General features: G+C 47.0%; 1 protein-coding gene across 6 annotated transcripts in view; it reads left to right on the top strand.

Annotated features, from left to right (window-relative positions):
• Window positions 1-3615: 3615 nt before the first annotated feature.
• The window catches only part of LOC100120934 (tRNA dimethylallyltransferase), a 58804-nt gene continuing 43151 nt past the window's right edge, over window positions 3616-19268 (top strand). The window contains exons 1-3 of one of the 6 annotated variants that reach the window (XM_001604478.6): window positions 3616-3831; window positions 14748-14885; window positions 15667-15917. In XM_001604478.6, the coding sequence (XP_001604528.1) occupies window positions 3673-3831; window positions 14748-14885; window positions 15667-15917 (548 nt within the window). In that variant the 5' untranslated portion in view covers window positions 3616-3672. The remainder of the gene's footprint in view (window positions 3832-14747; window positions 14886-15666; window positions 15918-19268) is intronic. The other 5 variants (XM_016984714.3, XM_032598664.1, XM_016984712.3 and 2 more) reach the window with 5 other exon arrangements.

Genomic DNA, 19268 nt, shown 5'->3' with positions numbered 1-19268 from the left:
GCGTTTCTCCGCTAATTCACCGGGAGAAAATGAGCATATATTTGAATAACGCGCTGGACCCGTGAATATTTACATAATTGTTGAAAATCGGTTACGAAAAAAAAAACGATATGGCGTCGCGAGCTTTGGGTCTGTGCACACACGTTTGTGAGATAATACGCTTACGTGCGTGGTTGAGAATATAAAAAAAGCATTTGTTCAATGCCGATTCGTGAGGTGGACTATTTTTACGATTTGGACTATCGGCAGTGAGTATCTGGAAAAACGTTTTTGGAAAATCGTATAATTGGAAGTGAGGAAAAATACAAACTACTATAGTCTAGAGTTTTGACCGTAAATTCGTTGCTACGTAGGCCAGAATATCGTCTCACACTTGTGTCTTTAAACTTCGTACTTCCAATCACAACTTTGACAATCTATCGAACGACACATTCACGAGCGAGCAAAGGGAAAAAAAAATTGTTTTGAACGTCTCGAGAGGACAGTTGTAGGATATCTCCTCTATGAAGGTTTCATCGGCGTCTCGCCACCCGTTGATAATTTCTGGAACGACGACGATCTTACAGTCTTTCAAGTGGCCTACAGAACCATCCGACAGATAAGCCTATGGAACCATACGTTGAAATATTTCCATTTCCAAGCTCATAGAGCGTATAATTGCAACGGTCTATTTCTGGGTCGAAAGGTTAAAAGAAATCATCGTATAACATTGTAAAACAGCAAATCCGCATCGGGTTTAACCGATGATTCGAGCATCGGAAAATAATAGCACCGATCAATCATCGACGCAGCGCATTAATCAATGACTCAAAATCGCATGACTATTAATAAATAATCCCCATTAGAAATCCAAATCCAAAGCTCGATGGGAATCCTCGAGGCGACAGTCTATACAGTCATAGCTATATAAGCGCGAACCCGCGTTTTACAATCGCGCACCGGCGCATAAATTAATTAAATCATACGCTTCGCAGCCTCATTAATCCTCGTGAAAGCGCTTATCAACCTCGTGCTCGAACTTCTCCGAAGATTCGCTCTTCCCATTGCTCAATGACTTCTCTCTTCAAAAAAAGAGCAGAGACGAATATGAGGGAAGAGTATAGAGCGATAAGCTTGTGATACCGATATAGAGCCCGGATCTGTACACGGACACGCTGGTGTACACGCATACATCGATTTCGATAAACTTTTCGGGGCGCCGAGCGAGAGAAATATGAGTTCGAGTGCTGAACGAGCGAGAGATAAGGGGCTGATTGTATAACGTCAGGATTGCGGTCAGATTCGTTTCCTCGACCTTATCGTGTGCCGCGCGCGCGTGTGGGGCTCTACAGAAGTCGTCTATTTCACGATTTTTATACGTGGAAATCGTTAGTTTGTATATACTTATATATGGGGGGAAAAAGGACGAGGCTTCCTCTCGAATTCCAAGTTTTATTAGCGCGTGGGTGGGACGCGGTGTATTCTAGCGATAATGAGTGTATCTCGCGGAGCTCGAGAGAGTAAAGTTACGTAAAAATAATCGCTCTCTACGTTTATCGGGCGAATTACGCCGCGAAATTTCGTCTCTGCCTATATAACGAGTTCGATGAACTTGACATTTCCAAGCTGATTAGTGAAAAAAAAAAAAAAAAGTCGCGTGGACGGCCGAGATAACGATTGCGTGAAAAAAAAATTAGCCGTATACGCAATATAGATGAAAAATAGAGAAGCCTTTCCTCTCTCTCTCTCTCGACGTTTCGCGCATCACCGGCGTGTCCGTCCTATCTACTTCCGACGTTCGCTACCGTCACTTTTTTGTTTTAATTCGGAGCACGCCGAAAATAAACGAGCCTACAGTTGCGCGCGTGTAGATAAAAATTTGAAAAATTTTACTGCTTTAAAAGTCGCGCTTTTCCCGCGCGCGCGAAAGAAAAGTCGCGAAATCGCCTCCACGTGCGCGCGCGCGGCGAATATCGTAAACACATAGTATAGCGAAGCAGAAAACGAGATAAGCAGCTTATAGCGCGGGAAGTAAAAAATTGTATTCAAAGTCACAGAGAATAGCGCATACATAGTCGTCTAAACGACAGCCAACGACGTAGACTATGCATTATCGCCTCGTGTGCAGTTTACTTGAAACTACGCGCTATTCGAGGAGCTCACGAGTCTACGAGACACTTGCACACATACACGCGATTGACTGGAATTTTTAAACTACGTTTGTATACTAGTCGAGGATTTCGCGGGAAGAGAAAAATTTTGCAATTGCGCGTTAGAGATCTCTATCGCGGAAATTCCTCCGATAAAAGCTCGACGTATAATATGTGTCAAAGCGAATATGGGCGCACGTGCGTGCGCGAATCTCTCTCTCTCTCTCTCTCTCTTTACGTAATGCAGAGCCGCGCGGCAGTAAAATCCGCGATACACAGAGAGACGCGCATGCGCTATTTATACTTTGCGCATAAATTAAACACGCGTACGCGATATCTAATCGCGTCTGGCGCGTGAAAAATTCGAGAGGTTGTGTGCGTGTGTTATATAGTTGACGATTTTCATTTTCGAAAAAAGATCGATCGAGCGAAGTGAGCAAAAAAAAAAAGAAAAAGAAAAGAAAAGAAGAATCGACTCCCGCGTGGCTGCGTATGGTAATTTTACTACTCTCGTACAGCGATAAAATAGCGCTGTTGGCTTATTATTCGCGATGTATAGAAGCGCCGTTGCAATCCGGCGTCTAGCCCGATTCGCATATCGAGTGTCGGGGCTCGAAAGCTGAGTCATGCTCCGAGAAATGCATCCATGCGCCGTGCTGTCACTCGTCGATATGCAGCGTCGGACACACCGTGTACGTACTGCGATGTACAGCGACCGATGACGTGCGTCGCCGTGTGTGCCGGAACTCTTGCGCACGAGTATAGGCGCTGATGATAAATGTTGCTCGAGTGTGTAGTTTATGTAACGCATAGCGGTGGGTGATTCGATTTTCGCTCGGCTGGTTTGAATTTCGGCGCGTGAAATATCGCAACGTTGGGTTGAGTTCCGTCAGTGGAGGTCGCGCTTGCCCCATTTATATCGCTCAGATAAAGGGAATTATCGAATATAATATTGTTATGATTACAGGGTTGGGAGTTATCTTCGAGTATGATAGACAGATATGTGGATATTGTTGTAATTCGAAGGAGGAGTAGTAGTAGGAATCGTTGCAATTGTTAATAGATTAATCGTGTTTGCTCAGCTTGCGATTGCAGAATTAGTGGAAATATTGTTGCTTGACTCTGTGCGATGAGTTTGTTTATGTACATGTGCTCGGTTACGTCTATGATAAAATTCGCAATGACACAGTTTTATTACGAATCGTCTTATCGGTCTATAAATAACATCAAGATGTATTATTAAATCTAATTTTTCTTTTCAATTAATAATACTTTTATAAATCATCGCTAAAAATAGGATGCTTCTAATAGACTGAAATAAAATTCTCAATAAAAAATAATGAAAATGTTAGAGCAAAAAAATACGAAATTTCAAATTTAAACCCCCCGAGCGCGCCATTCGAATCTGCATCTCGCGCGCAGCTGCAGCGGCGCATCGACCGTCGTTCCGCTACTCGTGTGCGTCTACTGCTAAACTCGCAGCACACGCAAAGTTTCACCCATAGCTGCGCAGTGCGCCTGCGCAGATCAGAGCTCAGTGAGTATGGCGGAATCGCAGTGTCAAGCCGAGTGCGCGATTATGTCGTCCCGAGTGCAACCGATCCTGGTGATCCTGGGTGCCACCGGCACGGGTAAATCCAAGCTGGGCATCGAGCTGGCCCGTCGCTTTCGCGGCGAGATCATCTCCGCCGACAGTATGCAGGTTAGTACCCGCCGGAATCCAAACCCGCACTATAGCTTTGAGGTTAAAGTAGTGAACGAGCACGCGGTCGGCGTATACTCGAGAGTGAGAGAGAGAGAGAGAGAACGTTTATAGGGGAGGGAGACTACACAACGAAAGCAAGAGTCTCACTTTCGTTTCCTGCGTCGCTACGAAGGAGCAGATAATACTGCTAATATACCAGCTATGTTTTTACGACGGAGGACCTTGATTCGAGTGTATGCTATGTGTGTGTGTGTGGGCCGCGACATTGTCTCGGGCGCGATTTCGGGCAAAACAAAAACACCTGGCGCTTTTTCTCTGTCTCCGTGCGACGTTGCCGAGAGCTGCGCGAGGCTTTGTTTTGCTTTTTTTCAGCATGCGACGTTGGTATCGAGCTCGAGAGTTTCGATGCTCACGCGGAATCATCGTAGTTTGAGCTTGTAACGTCGCGTTCGAATATATTGCTCGTATATATAGGTTAGAAAAAAATTCGAAGGAGTGCGTGTGTAATTAGACATGAGGACGTTTCGCAGGCCATGTTTTTACACACACGTACCCAGTAGAGCTGCTATTGATATTGAGAAGAGATGCACGCCAATATATATATATATATATAGCCAGCGTTAGATTATTGCTACTAACATAACGTCGCTTTTAACGACGCTCATTCCGGCTTGGAAATTAATTACTCGTTTAACGCCATCACGCGTAATGTCCTTTTCGCAGCGCGACTCACGGCCCGTGTCTCTCTCTCTCTCTCTCTTTTTATTGGGTAAAATCGCAATAAATCCTTATTCCAACGAGCAGCAAATGGCTTTTAATAACCGGACGGTGCGTACATAGCGCGCGTAATTCAATTATTTTCCTACGAAACGATCGTATACATAGTCCAACTCGAGCCGAAAGAAAACTGCCCACATCCAATTCGAACATAATGACCTCCGCGCACAGAGAGTACAATACGCGAATCGAGAGCATTAGTTATATACGGCCGGTGAAAAAAGCGACAATGACCGCGCGGGAGAGATGTATCATCGACTTGAGGAGGCTAATAATGATGACGACGATCTTAATTGGCCCGTCACGTTATTGCCCAACTCTTAGTAGTACACGAATCCTCCTATATATTTTGCAACGACCCACACACACACACACACACACAGCGCGAATCATCAAGATCCACTACAATTGCTGTATGGAACAATCACGTGCGCGTTGCGCAACCATAGCTATCCTCCGATATCTTATCGGTCATGGTTCACGAAAACTTCTCACACAGAGCCGTGAATCCGTCTATGGCCCGAGGCTGTCCTCTCCTCTCTCCATAAATTACACTTTTCCCACAGAGATACGCGCAGCTGTGAAATCTTATCTGTCCCAGCGTCGCGCATGTTGTACAGAGCGTAAGGGCCGCTGAACTTAGTAGCGCTATGTGGTATAGTTATACAAAGCGACGACACTTTGCGTCATCGGACGCGTCCTTCGATCGCACGTGTGTGAGGGGGTACCTTAAAAGGATCGCGCGGCGTGATCGGATTACTTACCTGCGATGACTTCCGTCGAGAGAGAGAGATGCTCGTCGCGAATGATGATTTTCTTTTTTAGACTCCGGCGCCATACTATTTCGTATAAGATGCTTTGTTTGATCAGTGGGTGTATTTATGACCGGCTTATGCGCGAGTGGGCTTCTTATTCTACTTTTAAAGAGTCGATGATCAGCCGATTGTTATTAGTAAAAATAAAGCTTATATTTTCAGGAAAAAGATATCGTAGTGGAAAAGAGAAAACGTAGAGATGGAATACATAAATTCGCCGGTAGACGCCCCCGAATCGCGACGGTGAAACGTCTCAATTATTTATCTCTCGTCGCTTAGCTTATTCGTTCGGGCTCACTCGTCGTGGGTGGAGTGAAGAGTCATCCTCTCGATTTGGAAGCTCCGCTTTTCCTCACTCGAGGACTACTGTAGCCCCGCTAATTTATTCTCGGATGTGTATAGCTCGCGGCCAATTATCGTGATTTAAAGTCGAGCGCGGAAAAAACGCTTGCATGTGTGAGTGCGTTTAAGGATGATTCGTAAAATCGAGCCCGAATTTCGGGCCGATAAATTTCACACGGCCGTTTAATTTTCCATATCGCGTTATCGAGGTTATATAGACTCTAGAAAAAAGTCGTCCGACACAGACTTACACATACACGAAATGATGAATGACAGCGGCCAGTAGTTATTCAGTTATTCAATCAATGTTGAGAATTCCGCGCGCAATGGGGGCTCGCTCCCATACGCGTATACTACACACACGTGTGTGTGTGTGCGTTGGGTTATACTATCGAAACATAAATTGGTGTACGCCCGTGAATTCGAATAAGATTTCGCGGAAAGCCGAGAGTTGGCGCTTTGAATAAATAAATTATTCATACGCGCCGCTGGCCGAAGGCGAGGCATTAGAGAGAGAGAGAGAGAGAAACTCTAAAACAATCGGCCCCGACCGCTCACATATGCGGGATCTCGCATATTTGAGTGTCTCGAACATTGTGAGTTATGAGAAAAGCCGACTTTCCTAATTAATCTCTCTCACGCGTGCGCGGTCAATGAGACTTTTGAGGAAAAAAGAGGTGTATAACAACTCGTCGTTAGTCCTTGACTTTCGGCATAGAGTTTCCAGAGAGTGTCTTCCCCCACTCCCCCTCGCTATGCTATACTGGCTCTCGCAAGCGCGTGATACGCATGAGAAGTCGGCCTGACGCGTGAGAATTATGTGACGGGTTTAAGGCCGTCGGCCCGGGCGCGTCCCTTTAAATTAAATTAGCCAACACGCGCGCAGACTCGACTTCTGCGCGGCGAGCTTCTTTTTTCCACTCGGATTTTCACGTGCTGTCGTTCGGGATGTGTGAGAACGTTTCTTTTTTTATCACACACCGTCGCGATGCTAGTTTTAATTAGGCGTTTGAGAGTCATTTTTTTCCTTCGCTTTTGCTTTTTCGTAATATCAGACAGTCGACAGTCCAAACATTGTACGGATTATATGGTACGGAGGCTAGAGGAACGCTTATGTATATGCATAGAAATTAGAATATTAGAGTCGGAATTATTCATGATGACGCATTTCCCAAAAAGATCAAAGAGCGACACCAACTTACACACGTACGCGCAGAGAGAAGCACGAGGAGGGACTGGAAAAAAAGTATAATATAGTATACACATACTGCGCAATTCGACGTATCGAGATATTTCGTCGACCTTAAGAGCGCGGCGTCGCTGGACAGTATATAGGGGGACCGCCTCTGTGCTCGAGGTGAAGGCACTTTTTCGTGCGACGCGTATAAATATGTACTCTTTTAAAGATTAAACCGCAAACTTGGGCGCGCTCTCTTTATTTTCCGCCTATAACCAGCCGTGTCACGCACGTCGTCGAAGTGATGAGAGAAAAAAAATCGAGGCGCGGAGATTTGAAATTTCGAACGCGGGAGCTATTTTCGCGGAGAGCGGCACGAGGTGACAGAGGTTTTTCCTCCACTTCGTCGCTGCTTTGGCCCTGGAATACACGTATCGGCGCTCGTGTGTGCGTAACGTAGAAAAAGACCACGTGTGTGTGTGTGTGTGTGTGTGTGTGTGTGACTACTCTAGTGGACGTAGGCCAACGACCCACAGAGAGAGAGAGAGAGAGAGAGAGAGAGAGAGAGAGAGAGAGAGAGAGAGAGAGAGAGAGAGAGAGAGCCAGGCACCGCCGGGGTTCGCGTGTATGTGCGCAACAAACTCGCGACCCTGACTCGCCGGTTATCGCTCCTTCCCCTACTCTCTATCCGCACACACTCGTGTGTTCCTCTATCGAGTCTTTTCCTAGCTAGAAGCTGTATCTATAGCCTCTGTCTTTTTTCGGCTCGTTCATTTGGATCTGTGTGTGTGTGTGTGGGGGGGGGGGGCTACTACTGCGCACGCGGATTTGGAGTGCGTGCTTCCTGGTTGATCTCGTTTCTGGGTTTTTTTTCTCTTGTTTCGTCCGACAAGGATTTGCGACGCTTGTCATTTTTCCCCCGCGCGGCTCGCTTGATGATGAATTTCGGTGATTTATGGCCCGCTTTCGGAATTTTCCTCGTCGTAGTGTAGGTATACGGACTGCAAAAAAGAATCGAGTTCGCGAACCGTTATGCCGATAGATCGGGCTGCCGATTTCTTTTGTACGTATACGTCATTCGATGTTTTCGCTCGCTGATCTCCGTTGTTTTTGTTTGCTGCGCGGAGGGGGGAGGAATTTCGAGAATGGACATCGGCTTTTTCGGGCTCTCAAAAATGAAACCATTAGGACATACCTCTTTAATTGCGAGATTTCGCTGCGTCAAAAGCTGAGGTTCGATTGATCGTGACTCTGCTATTGTGTGTAGCCTAGACACACAAAGAGAGACGCAATTGGATAGATCGATCGTGATATCGCGACTACCTCGATTATACGTTCGTATACCTTTGCTCAAACGTTGCCCAATAATCGGCGCAGACACTCGACACTTGGAATCACGCGGAAAAAAAGGTCGAAGGCAGAAAAAATCGTATGCGCGACCCTTGTCCGAAAATCCTCGTACAACGGGCCTATCCCGACGGTGAGGATAATTACAAAGGGTCAGACGGCTTATCTGTAATAAAGCCGCGAGGCGACTTTCTCACGTCGATATAGCTGAATGAAACTCGCGCGATTTCTCGTAATAGTCGATCAGGTAGACGCGGGCCGGTCCTGTTTGCGCAACCAAGGTCGCCCGTATCTACCCGTGCTCTTATGGGGGAAACGAAGCAGGTGCGTATGGTTTGAAAATTCATGCGCGTAATGGATAGATTCCGACGACGCGGAAGTGTCTACTGGGATTAAGATTCAGAGATGAATTTATCCCGTGAGTTCTATTAGATTTCGTTTAAATCATTCGCGCCCGGTGTATAATTTCGATGTCGCTGAATAATTTTCCGCTTTATATTACCTTCTCTCTTGAGCTCTGGCGTCGGGTGTGGTACACAGAGTTTTACGACGATTTTTATTTCGCGCTATAAGCTTCGTCGTTTTTTTTCCCAAGTCGATCAACTTGATTACCCCATCAATATCTCGCCCAAACCCGTTTTCATACTTCACTCGTGAGAGTAAAAATCGCGCGTCATCCGCCCGAAAGTTCACCGTTTCATCAGTCCGAAACTCGAGAATCTTCAGTCAGCCTCTGTAACATACATTATATCGAAAGCCTCAGACGCTTGTCAAAGGACTCGATACCGCCGCCGGCTGCAGACGTATACCACTTCTATCGAGATCCTCTGGCGAAGGTCCAGGAGCACAGCGTTTGAATTTTTTTTTTGTTTCGCGCTGCTCCTGCCAAGTGCGTTCTCCACTTTGTCTTTCTTACCTCCGCAGTTTTCTCCTATACATTATGCTATCGTATTTATCTGCTGTGGATTTTTAGGGTTTTTCGTCGCGATGCAATTACTCACACGTCCTCGCGATGCTTATCCGTTATTTATGCGCCGCGAGTATTACGTGTACGCATCGCGATCGGTAGCTTCGATTTTTTGCCGGTTTCGCCTGACAAATGCCGAATTTCCAGAATAAACGCTCGCGCATGCGCGGTCAATCAGGCGTTTAATGATCGATGCCGCTGCTTATAATCAGGGGAAGCTTCTCACGGCTTGGATTTTTATCTGCGCAGTATTTCTCAATTTTACTCTCCGCCATAGGTTGTGCCTGTACCGTAGAGAAAAAGAAAAGGTACACACGTACACACTTTGCATGTGACGCAACCTCATCGGCATTTGGCTTCCTCAAAGCGCGCGCGGCGGCGACACATACGTCGAAAAAGTAAGAAAAACGTTTATATACGTTTGAAAAAGCGGCTTTCGGAATTCCTGGATCTTCAAACGAGTTTGCTTTAGCGGGCGTTCGCGTTATCTCGAAAAAAGAAATTCGCCATCAAAATTGCTCCTCCGCAGAGAACGAGAGACCGTGAAGAAAAAATCGAGGCTGTAAAACTTTATGAGAATACACGCTCAGGGGTCTCGAGGATCTCACTTTCACCACTGCTGCGCTTTTCAATTTTCCCGCGCAAAAAAGCGCCATCTACGATCGTTTCCATGTGACGAAACTTTCGCGCCTGATCTCTCTCGCGTATATAATGCAACGAATAAAAAGAAAGCCACACAGGTATGGTTCTTCCCCCCCCCCCATATCAGGTTTTCATCCCCGCGTTACAACTTTTGGCACTCACTGCGTGTACACGCTCGAGTGACCGGACTATTAGCCGTCTCTCGAGCTTTATCGGGCTTTATGGCTCGCGCGTGGGGCTAAAGTCCATTATAACACACGGGAGAGAGAGAGAGAGAGAGAGAGAGAGAGAGAGAGAGAGAGAGAGAGAGAGAGAGAGAGAGAGAGAGAAATTCCGCAAGGTGAAGCCACAGCAAAACCGGTCGCCGAACTCGCGGAAGGTCCGAACCGCGCGAACGATGTATCTCCCCTCCCTCTATAATACTGCCGAGCGCGATTTCGAATGTGTCCGTGCTCGAGCTGCGCTCAGTGTCAAGGTCACTATCGATCGACTTTCGATCTACTGCGCAACCGACGCACGTGCGCGAACTCCTTTTTTCTCCTCCGCTGCTTCGCCAGCAACAGAGTAGGGGATCGAGACGCTGATTCGGCAGGATTATTATACACGCTCGACAGGTGGATTCTTCGGGCGTTAATGGCTTGAAATTCTCGTATTTGACGTAATACTGTGCCGAAAGAAATTCGAAAAAAGCGCTCGAAGCAACGCTGTATAACGCTCGATCCTAATCCATCAATCGCGCCAAGACAACCTGCCTACATAGAGGAGGCCGTGATTCCGTTAAAATCGCGCTCGCGCGTCCATTCGTCAAAGTCCCATATAGCAAGGCACCTTGCGCTCTTTAAATCGCCATCACGGCGTGTCTAATTGCGCAGAGCTCGCCGGAGCGGGGGGGAGAGAGAGAGAGACCTTGCGAACGTCCAAGGTCACGGCCAAGCGCGATTATGAAGGATAGCGCACGCGGCTGCATCGATGCCAACGACCGATGCACGGCCCAGTGCGCTCGATTTCTTTCCCTCTTTCATATAGGCGCACACATCGAATCGCGTCTCTCGCTATTGTCGAGTTTTTCCTCTCCTTACGCAATCCTCGCCGATTAAGTCATGTCGATTTTACCTATACTATATGACCGTGTATGAGACCGTCGATAGGTATGCGATCGATTCTACAATCGCTATCTCGACGTGACTGACTGGTTCAGCGATTGACGCTTCAGATAGGATAGAATTCGAACAAGTGCTACAATAGCCGCGATACCGATCGGCTTTTCGCGTAGTTTTGATGAATAGTCCTCGATCGTGTATGTTATTCCGCGTTTTCAATTCGAAAACGATTATATTCGATAAATTCTAGATAAACTGTATCGAATGTGCCATACATTCGCGGCACGTGTAGATGTAATTTACAAATCGGCGTACGTATATACACCGACTGCTGTTTTAAATAACTCGTTGCTCGCTCTATGATGAGATGCAAATTCACGTATGGGACATGACGCGTGTTCAAGCCTATGTCTCTCATAACCCGAGTGATTAATTAACTGATAAGGAACCCGCGACGCTGGCCTCAAATATGAATGAGATAGAGAAGACGGAGAAAAAAGCACTTCCTTATGGGAGGCATTTGAATGTCGTTTGTATCCGTCACAGGCTGAGCACGGATCTGTTCCGCGACATGGCCGACTCTCAAGGTGGGGCTCTTTTAAAACTCTATGATTCGCAAACCGATCGACGGTAGCTTCAAATTTTTCAAAGGATAAGCCTCCAGAAAAAGACGTCCTCTCTCTCGCTCGGAGAGAAGAAACGCGCGCATTCCGATATCTATACATCCACCTGATGTACAGAGCCATTCCCTCTTCCTCGGACGAAAAAAAGCCGCGCGAGGTTCGATGATCCTGCATAGCTTCTCGAGAAACTGCTGGTATACACAAGAGACAAGCGGAGTGTAAAGTTAGCCGCGGTAGACATCGTTTATATGTACCGGCAATGCCAAGGCCGGGAATACGAGATTTTCAATGAGTTACGCACATTCGCGCTCGACGTGTGTGTATACTCTCTGCACTTCCACTTTCATTCATGCTTCGAGTCACTCGAGAGTTCTTTGCTGTGCTAGTGTGTTTGTGTATGCTAATCCGCGATATCTTCTTTCTTTTTTTTTTCCAAACCGACTCGCACAGTGTGTATACATCAGCGCTTCGAGCGAATTTCAGAAATAAAAAAGCCGAGTGTGCGTATGTGTACTTTGGTCTAACGAAAGACGTTTTCTTTGATTTTTCGCCGCCGGACTTTATCCAACCGCGCAATAATTTGTTAATAATCAGTGCGAGTGTATAGAAGCAATTTATGACTTTCATAATCTCGTTCGATAATTCACATACGCTGTCTCCGGTTCGGATAGAGGACACGTATAAATATAAATTATCGCGTATCTCTCTCGCTCGCTCGGATGAGTGATACCAAAGGGGAAAGCAGCGCGCGTAGAGGAGAAGTCTCGAGAGTTACCGATAAATTATGCGCGATAGACCGCGCGCGAGCTTCGACAAAGCCTCCGTCTTTAGCCCGCCTCGTATCTAAGTCGTTAGGAAAGAATGCTGTTGGAGAGCATATAAAAGCCCTCTCGACGTTTGGTGTAGCGTTTATATCTTCATATCTGGCGATGATTTTCCCTTCCTTTCGATATCGGCTCTCAGGCGACTCTTTGTTTTTCCCTTCGATCGCTAGTCGAAATCGGTGTACCAAACTTTTCAAATATCACACGATCCCGAGGATTTCCAGTGTCGGTCCGGATCATCAACCGGTTCCCCATACCGATTTCGTTTTATCCCCAGACGCGTTCCCCGGCTCTCGACCTTGCCAAGCTCACACAATCGGCGCCGGGGCTTTTCTATTTCAAGAGGTTCACGAAAATATATCCTATCGTCCATTCCGGGGCGCCCCCATGGCGAACCGAACGTCATGGTATATGTTTCGCCGCGCGCAGATTGAAGAGTGTGGCCGTCTCCGTCTGGCACTGTGTGTTTATATAATAACCGCACGCCGTAAAAATAGAGAAGCCGGAAAACGTATTGAGGAAACTCTCGGGTGTGGTATGCGTGGATTTTCTAAATCCGGACGAGAAAATCGTGGTAAAGATAAATATATCGCTGATGCTTCTCGCTGAGATCAGCACAATTGGGAAAAGGCCTAAACCCTCTTCCTATTAGAAATAACACCTACATCAGATGTTACACAGAGCCAGTATATAGGCGCGAATTTAGTTATGCTTCCGGCCTCGATCGCGCACACACACACACATAGAGGCTGCAGAGTCGACTCGCGCGTAACGAATCGCGAAGTCAGTATACGTACAAGAAAAGCCCGAGCGTACGGTGAATGGAGCGGAACGCGATGCTAGAGCTCAGCTCTCAGCTCGACCTGGCCATTCAAGTCTCGGTTACGCTGCGGCTCGAGCGCAGCTCTATAGTTGCCTCCGCCGTTTCCTTCTCTCTCTCTCTCTCCGCTCAGTCTCACGACGGCTTTAAAACCTGTTTTACACCGAGAGAGAGAGAGAGAGAGGAGATAGGAACGCGCGACATCGCCGTATTTTATTATTCTCGCTGTCTCTCTCTCCTCCTCTTCTTCTGGAGGTCTCCTCTTATACGGGCCGCCGTCGAAGGAAACGAAAGTACTCCGGTTGAGGATGGGCAGGGCTGCTGGTATGCTTGAGATCATTTTCGTGAATTACCGACTTATTATAAATCAAAGCCTCGAAACCCCCGACCGATCTCGAGAAATTAAAAATGCGTGTATACACCATCGTCGATTGGACGACACTTATCTCGATTTTTAAGAAAAAAAAAAAGAGAAACTAATCGAGAATCCCCAGCTACACACGCAACGCCGCAGGTATTACAGCTAGCCATACGGCTCTTCGAAGCAGCAGCAGAACTCGAGAGTCACCTGCCGCGATTCCGCTTGGAATGCCGGTGCCGAGACTGCGACCGTATAGTGCATGCACGCGCGGCGCCGCCGCTGCACAGCATCCATCACTCGACCGACTACTTCCTTTTTTCTCTCTCTCTCTCTCTCTCTCTCCAGCTCGTTCCTGTATCGATAATTCGGTCCGTATACATCGACGAGGGGATTTACACGTTTTTCCCCCCTACTCGTTCTCATCGGCAATGCTAATCCGGAGTCTAATTTTTCTGTTATCCTATATGTACGTACACGATTCGAAAGCTCGATTTCCCATGGAAAAATTCGAGAGCGAAATTTCGAGTGCCTTTTGATCGCGCTTAAGAACGAATTCCAGTGGGCGCGCGTGAACGAAAAATGCGCGCGTCGTCGTCGTCTGGCTCTACGTGGGAAGAATATGCGCGCGGAGGATGAAAACCGCTGACTCGGCGAATACGGGGCCCCCTAGCGATCCCCCGCCGAGCAAGCGCGATTATGCACTCGCACACTTCTATACATATACACGTATGCGTGTGTAGAGTCGTTGTCGAGATGGGCTTTTGCTGTTTTTGCTTTCCGGTGAATGCTAGTGTCGGTTGTCTGATAAGTTCCTTGTTTATTGGCTGAGCGGTGGGTTTGTTGCTGTTTTTCAAACATACGATCCATCTCCAAAACCAACGGAGCCACGACGGACCTGTTGCGAAGACCACGACTCTTGAACATGCAAATTCGTGAACCTAATAATACCAGCGCGCGCGTGCGAGTAAGCGCTCGCGTGCCAAGCGCATTACGCGATTATGATTGCAGACCTCCTCCTTTATACGCAATTGCTAGCTCCCTCGCGATTTTCCCCGCTAAAACGCCGCCAAACGCTCTCTCCTCACACATATACATATGTAGCTTATGATGTCTTGCAGGTCTACAAGGGTCTCGACATTATCACGGCGAAAGTGACGAAGGAGGAGCAAGCCCAGGCCCAGCATCACTTGCTCGACGTCGTCGACCCGCTCCGCGAATTCACGGTGGTCGAATTCAGGAACAGGGCACTGCCGATCGTATCCTTTCACTCGTTTCTTTTACCTCGCCGAGAGAGAGAGAGAGAGAGAGAGAGAGAGAGAGAGAGAGAGAACCTTCGTGTGCGCCGGGCAGCTTCTTTCTCCGTAATTAGCGTCGCGCGTGTTGACGATTTTTTTTCTTTCTTTAATTTAAAATAATCGTTACGGCGACTTCTGGAGCCACGAGATTTTCCATCGACCCGCAGTTTTTCAAACGAGAAATTGTTTTTGATTACGCGGGATCCAATAACGGCGTTATTAAAAATTACGACAACTCGGAAGATCGATCAGTGACGTGTGTTCTCGTAAAACGAGAAATGTCTGGTCGATGGAACTAGATTACCCGATTCTTTTTGCGATGTAACGCTGCTGTTACAGATTGATTTCATATATCACTCTTTCATCGAGTTTTAATTTTAAACAGCTGTTGGCCACGGATCTGTCATTTCCCGCGCGGTTTTTAAAAGATACTAGTTACACGGAAACTGGTTATACACTGTATACTATTTTCTTTAGAAAGCCTTTAATGCCCGGCTCGCAACAGTGCGAATTTTTAACCGTCGAAGTCTTTCAATTAACTGCATTCCTATACGTTTTCATTTTGCAACTTTTCCCATTTTAGACTAATGATATGCGTTGGATAAATACTATCCAAAACCTTGACACGCGTCAAAATTAAATTGCATTCGCAGTGTGAACACTCGAAAATTTTATTCAAAAAAGGTTAAAATCAGCTTTCTCTTGGGTAGCTTTCCTTAACGATTGCCCTTAACAAATGCAGATCGATAGACTGGTAAAAAGTGCGAAGATGCCCATCATTGTGGGTGGCACGAACTACTACATCGAGTCGCTGATCTGGAAGGTCCTGGTTGACAATCCGAATCAGGGCGATTTTGACAGTGACGAAGAATCGCCGCTGAAGATTCGACGAATAGACGGGACTAGTAATGAGGAGTTGCACAAGAAACTAATGGAGGTCGATCCCGAAATGGCGTCGAGGCTTCATCCGAACAACAGGCGGAAAGTCATCAGGTGAGTGAAATGGTATTTGTTGGCACGCTGGCCAATTAGGGGTGATTTTTATCGAGTTGATTGCTTTGATATGCTCAATACTAGTAAATTCAAGATTCTGAGTACTAGTATGGGCAAAAAGTGTGTTGAATAAAATTATTGAATCACGTGAAAACTTGACCGTCCCGATTCTTAAACGAAGCTTTTGAATAATTAATCATACGAAAAAAACCGCAAGAGGCACAGCCGAGCTTAACATATGAGGCAAGAGTCGCCTTCGTCGTCGTCGTCGGAAAAACTAACGTGTCCGAGAGGGGAAAAGGTCGATTGTTATTCCGTAGCTCGTGTTTCCGATACAGCCTTCCTACGTGATGATTGCCCGGAAAGTTTTTGATTCCATAATGAAGGTCCCATTGGGAATTCGGCAGCGACGGGTTTTCTATGGACAGTCGGCTTCCTTAATGTGTGATTGCATGAAGCGTCCGATTAGAATCGTTGAATATTTATAAACCCGATGACAAAAATTGTTTGCCGATGCCTCTGTAATTGTTGAACGACCGCGTGATGTAGACCAACATTGTTTTACTCGTGAAATCTCAGCGGGTAATTATGGGGTACAGCTGGGTACAAACGCACCTAGTCGTACCTCATTAGCATGCAGATATTTCTTCGAATTAATTATCTCCTCGCGGTCTATAATAGCGCGGATCGGTCGAGCAGTTACGCCTTTAATTTTGATTTACACTGCAGTAGATTTTAAGGAGGGTTGTTGAATTGCGCCGGCCAGGTATAAAAAAGCTCGAGTCGACTACCTGCTTTGAGATTTAGTGCAGCGCTTGGGGAGTATAGGCTGTCTCGCGCGATTCCGTTGTATATAGCTCCGAAGATTCGTTTCGGAATCGATTGTTACGCCTCGTCGTGCGAGGGAATTCTTCCATCTCGTACCGAACACTTTACGATCCGCACCGCCGCTTAATTAATTTAATAATTCGAAGCAGCTCGGCGCAAACGCAATTAAATCAATAACAATCGCTCTCAGCTCTCTTATAAGAATCGCAGTGCAATTATCATCGTTTAAACAGCCCGCGCTTTTTTCGGCAAAATCCAAAACGACGCCCCCCTTCGCTCTTCTCTTTTTGCGTAATACTTAACATTCCAATCCTCTCTCGGCGCAGCTACTACGTCGCTCTTTGCGCGCACAAAAGTCGACGCGCGGCTTCGATTATTTTTTCCTCCTTTTCTCGGTTAGGCGGTACACCTCGTTAAAAAAGGTAGCCCAGCCGCACATTTATCACTCCTTGCTCCCTCGAAATTTCGAAAAGGAAGATCCGGAAATTCGCGTGCACGCTGCGGCGAATATAATTAAGCGCGCGCACGTGATAATTACCGCGCGGATTCCCTCCTTTATTCTCAGGCGCGGATAGAGACGTGCGCGGAGAATTTCGCCGGAGAAAATTACGCGCGTTATATGACGAGTAGAAAAATCTGAATAAATAATCGCTCCTAATCAGTTTTTCCCGAACGATTATGTGCGCGTCTATAACGCGCGGCGAAATGGATCGCCCGGACGAATACGAAAAAAGAAAAGCCGCCGTGGAATGTCTAATGCATATATACATGTATAGGCCCGCACGCGCGTGCGGAGATACGCGGCGAAGCCCCTTCGCGAGACTTTTGGCGGCAGCGCGGGCAAAAAGCGACCGGGTCGGTTCCTCGGCACACACAGGGCCGCTGCGGCTCTCTCGGCATAGGCGTTGGTTAAGGCATCGTTCACACGGCCAGCCAAATAAATTCTCGAGAGAAAGAGAGAGAGAAAGAGGGACAGAAGAGAGTAGGAGAGAGGCTCTGCTGGGGCGGTGACGAAAGTGTCCACGCGCGGCGTTCACCTGTCCGAGATGTGTATATATATGCGTCTTCTCGGAATTCGTCACGATCGCAGGCTTCGTTCACACTGGGATGCTCGTCGATCCGGAATTAATTGCAATTAATTCCCGAATATTCAAGGGCGTATTGCGTTTAGTGCGATGCGCGAGTGAGATCAAAGTACCGAGTGTAAACCTGCGTCATCGCAAGCGACAAAAAGAGGTTTTACTCTCTCTCTCTCTCTCTCTCTCTGTCACCCGTCTCGCATGACACAGCCGGTCGGGTGGAGCTGGCCTTGAGTCCCTGATTTTTCGAACAGGTAATTTACGAGCCGATGGTCCCTCGAAATCGATATTTCGAGGTGCCGCTGCGCGCGGCTGTAATTATATCATCGTCTCGACCTCATACTCTGCTCCTTTGCTTCACTTCTAATAAATTCACGTATAAACATACGTTTGAATTTTTAATCGCCCAAATGCAAATGCCTCCACAGCGAAGCAAACTTTCTAAAAGCGTACAGTCGTCGTGAGCCCTCGACTCCCGTCAATGGAACCCGCATTCGTATCCGGAACAACAGTAGTCCCTTTTCCTCCTGCTGCAATAGACGTATACACAATGTTCGCACAACAGTCGACTCTTCTGCGAGTCAAACGGAGCAGGTGCGCACGCCCGTAGCTGCAGTACTCAATTAACCCGCAGCGAGTCTACTATACTGCGATTTGCAATAAAAGGAAAACTCTCGGCAGCTGGTTCCCCGACGACATTCTGCAGCTAATCTGGCTGTTGTTGCAGCTTGGCCAAGGTCAGGTATGCGAACGCGCGCAGGCGAGTGACGTCCTCGGCTTTTCACGAACAGAGGGCCAGGTGCGCAAAAGTAAATGCAGATTCTGCGGGCTGCTTTTGCGCGCGTCCGGTCGATGCGTTGAATGAGATGGGGGAAATTTGAATTTGAATTTAGCGCTATTTCTCTGGTAGGTATCGCTCATTAAGAGCGGATGATTCGTACGTACGGTCGGAAAAAGCTCTGTGAGAAAATTGATACAGGTGACTGAACCCTACTCTCTGAAGAGAAAAAAAAAACGTAAATTTACGCGTGACTCAGCGTCGATTAGCGCAAAATAAATTAGCCATTCCACCGAGTCAATTTTCGTTAAAGTCCGAGCGAATAGTTTTTAAAACTCATCTAGCCCCGCGCGCGCATAAATAAAGCTTCTCCGCAAGCACAGATCAAACAGCAGAATCGACGCTGACTGGCTACATCTATAAAAACAAGCCGCTCGGGCGAATTACAAACCATAAATCTCGCCTAACAAATGTATCCTGCTCATTCCTCTCTCTCTCTCCCGCCCAAAATACAAAGACCCCTAATACACATTAACAAGACATCAGCACCATAAAGTAAAATATTTATAATAGCCTATCCCTCTGAGTTCTATTCTGGGTCTCATCGCGGAGCTACGTCGACCGCGAATTTCCGCGCTAATATGGATCCAGAAAAAGAACAGCTGC

The sequence above is a fragment of the Nasonia vitripennis genome, chromosome 3 (assembly GCF_009193385.2).
Source record: "Nasonia vitripennis strain AsymCx chromosome 3, Nvit_psr_1.1, whole genome shotgun sequence".
NCBI classification, from domain to species: domain Eukaryota; kingdom Metazoa; phylum Arthropoda; class Insecta; order Hymenoptera; family Pteromalidae; genus Nasonia; species Nasonia vitripennis.
This window is presented reverse-complemented; position numbering and strand designations above follow the sequence as displayed.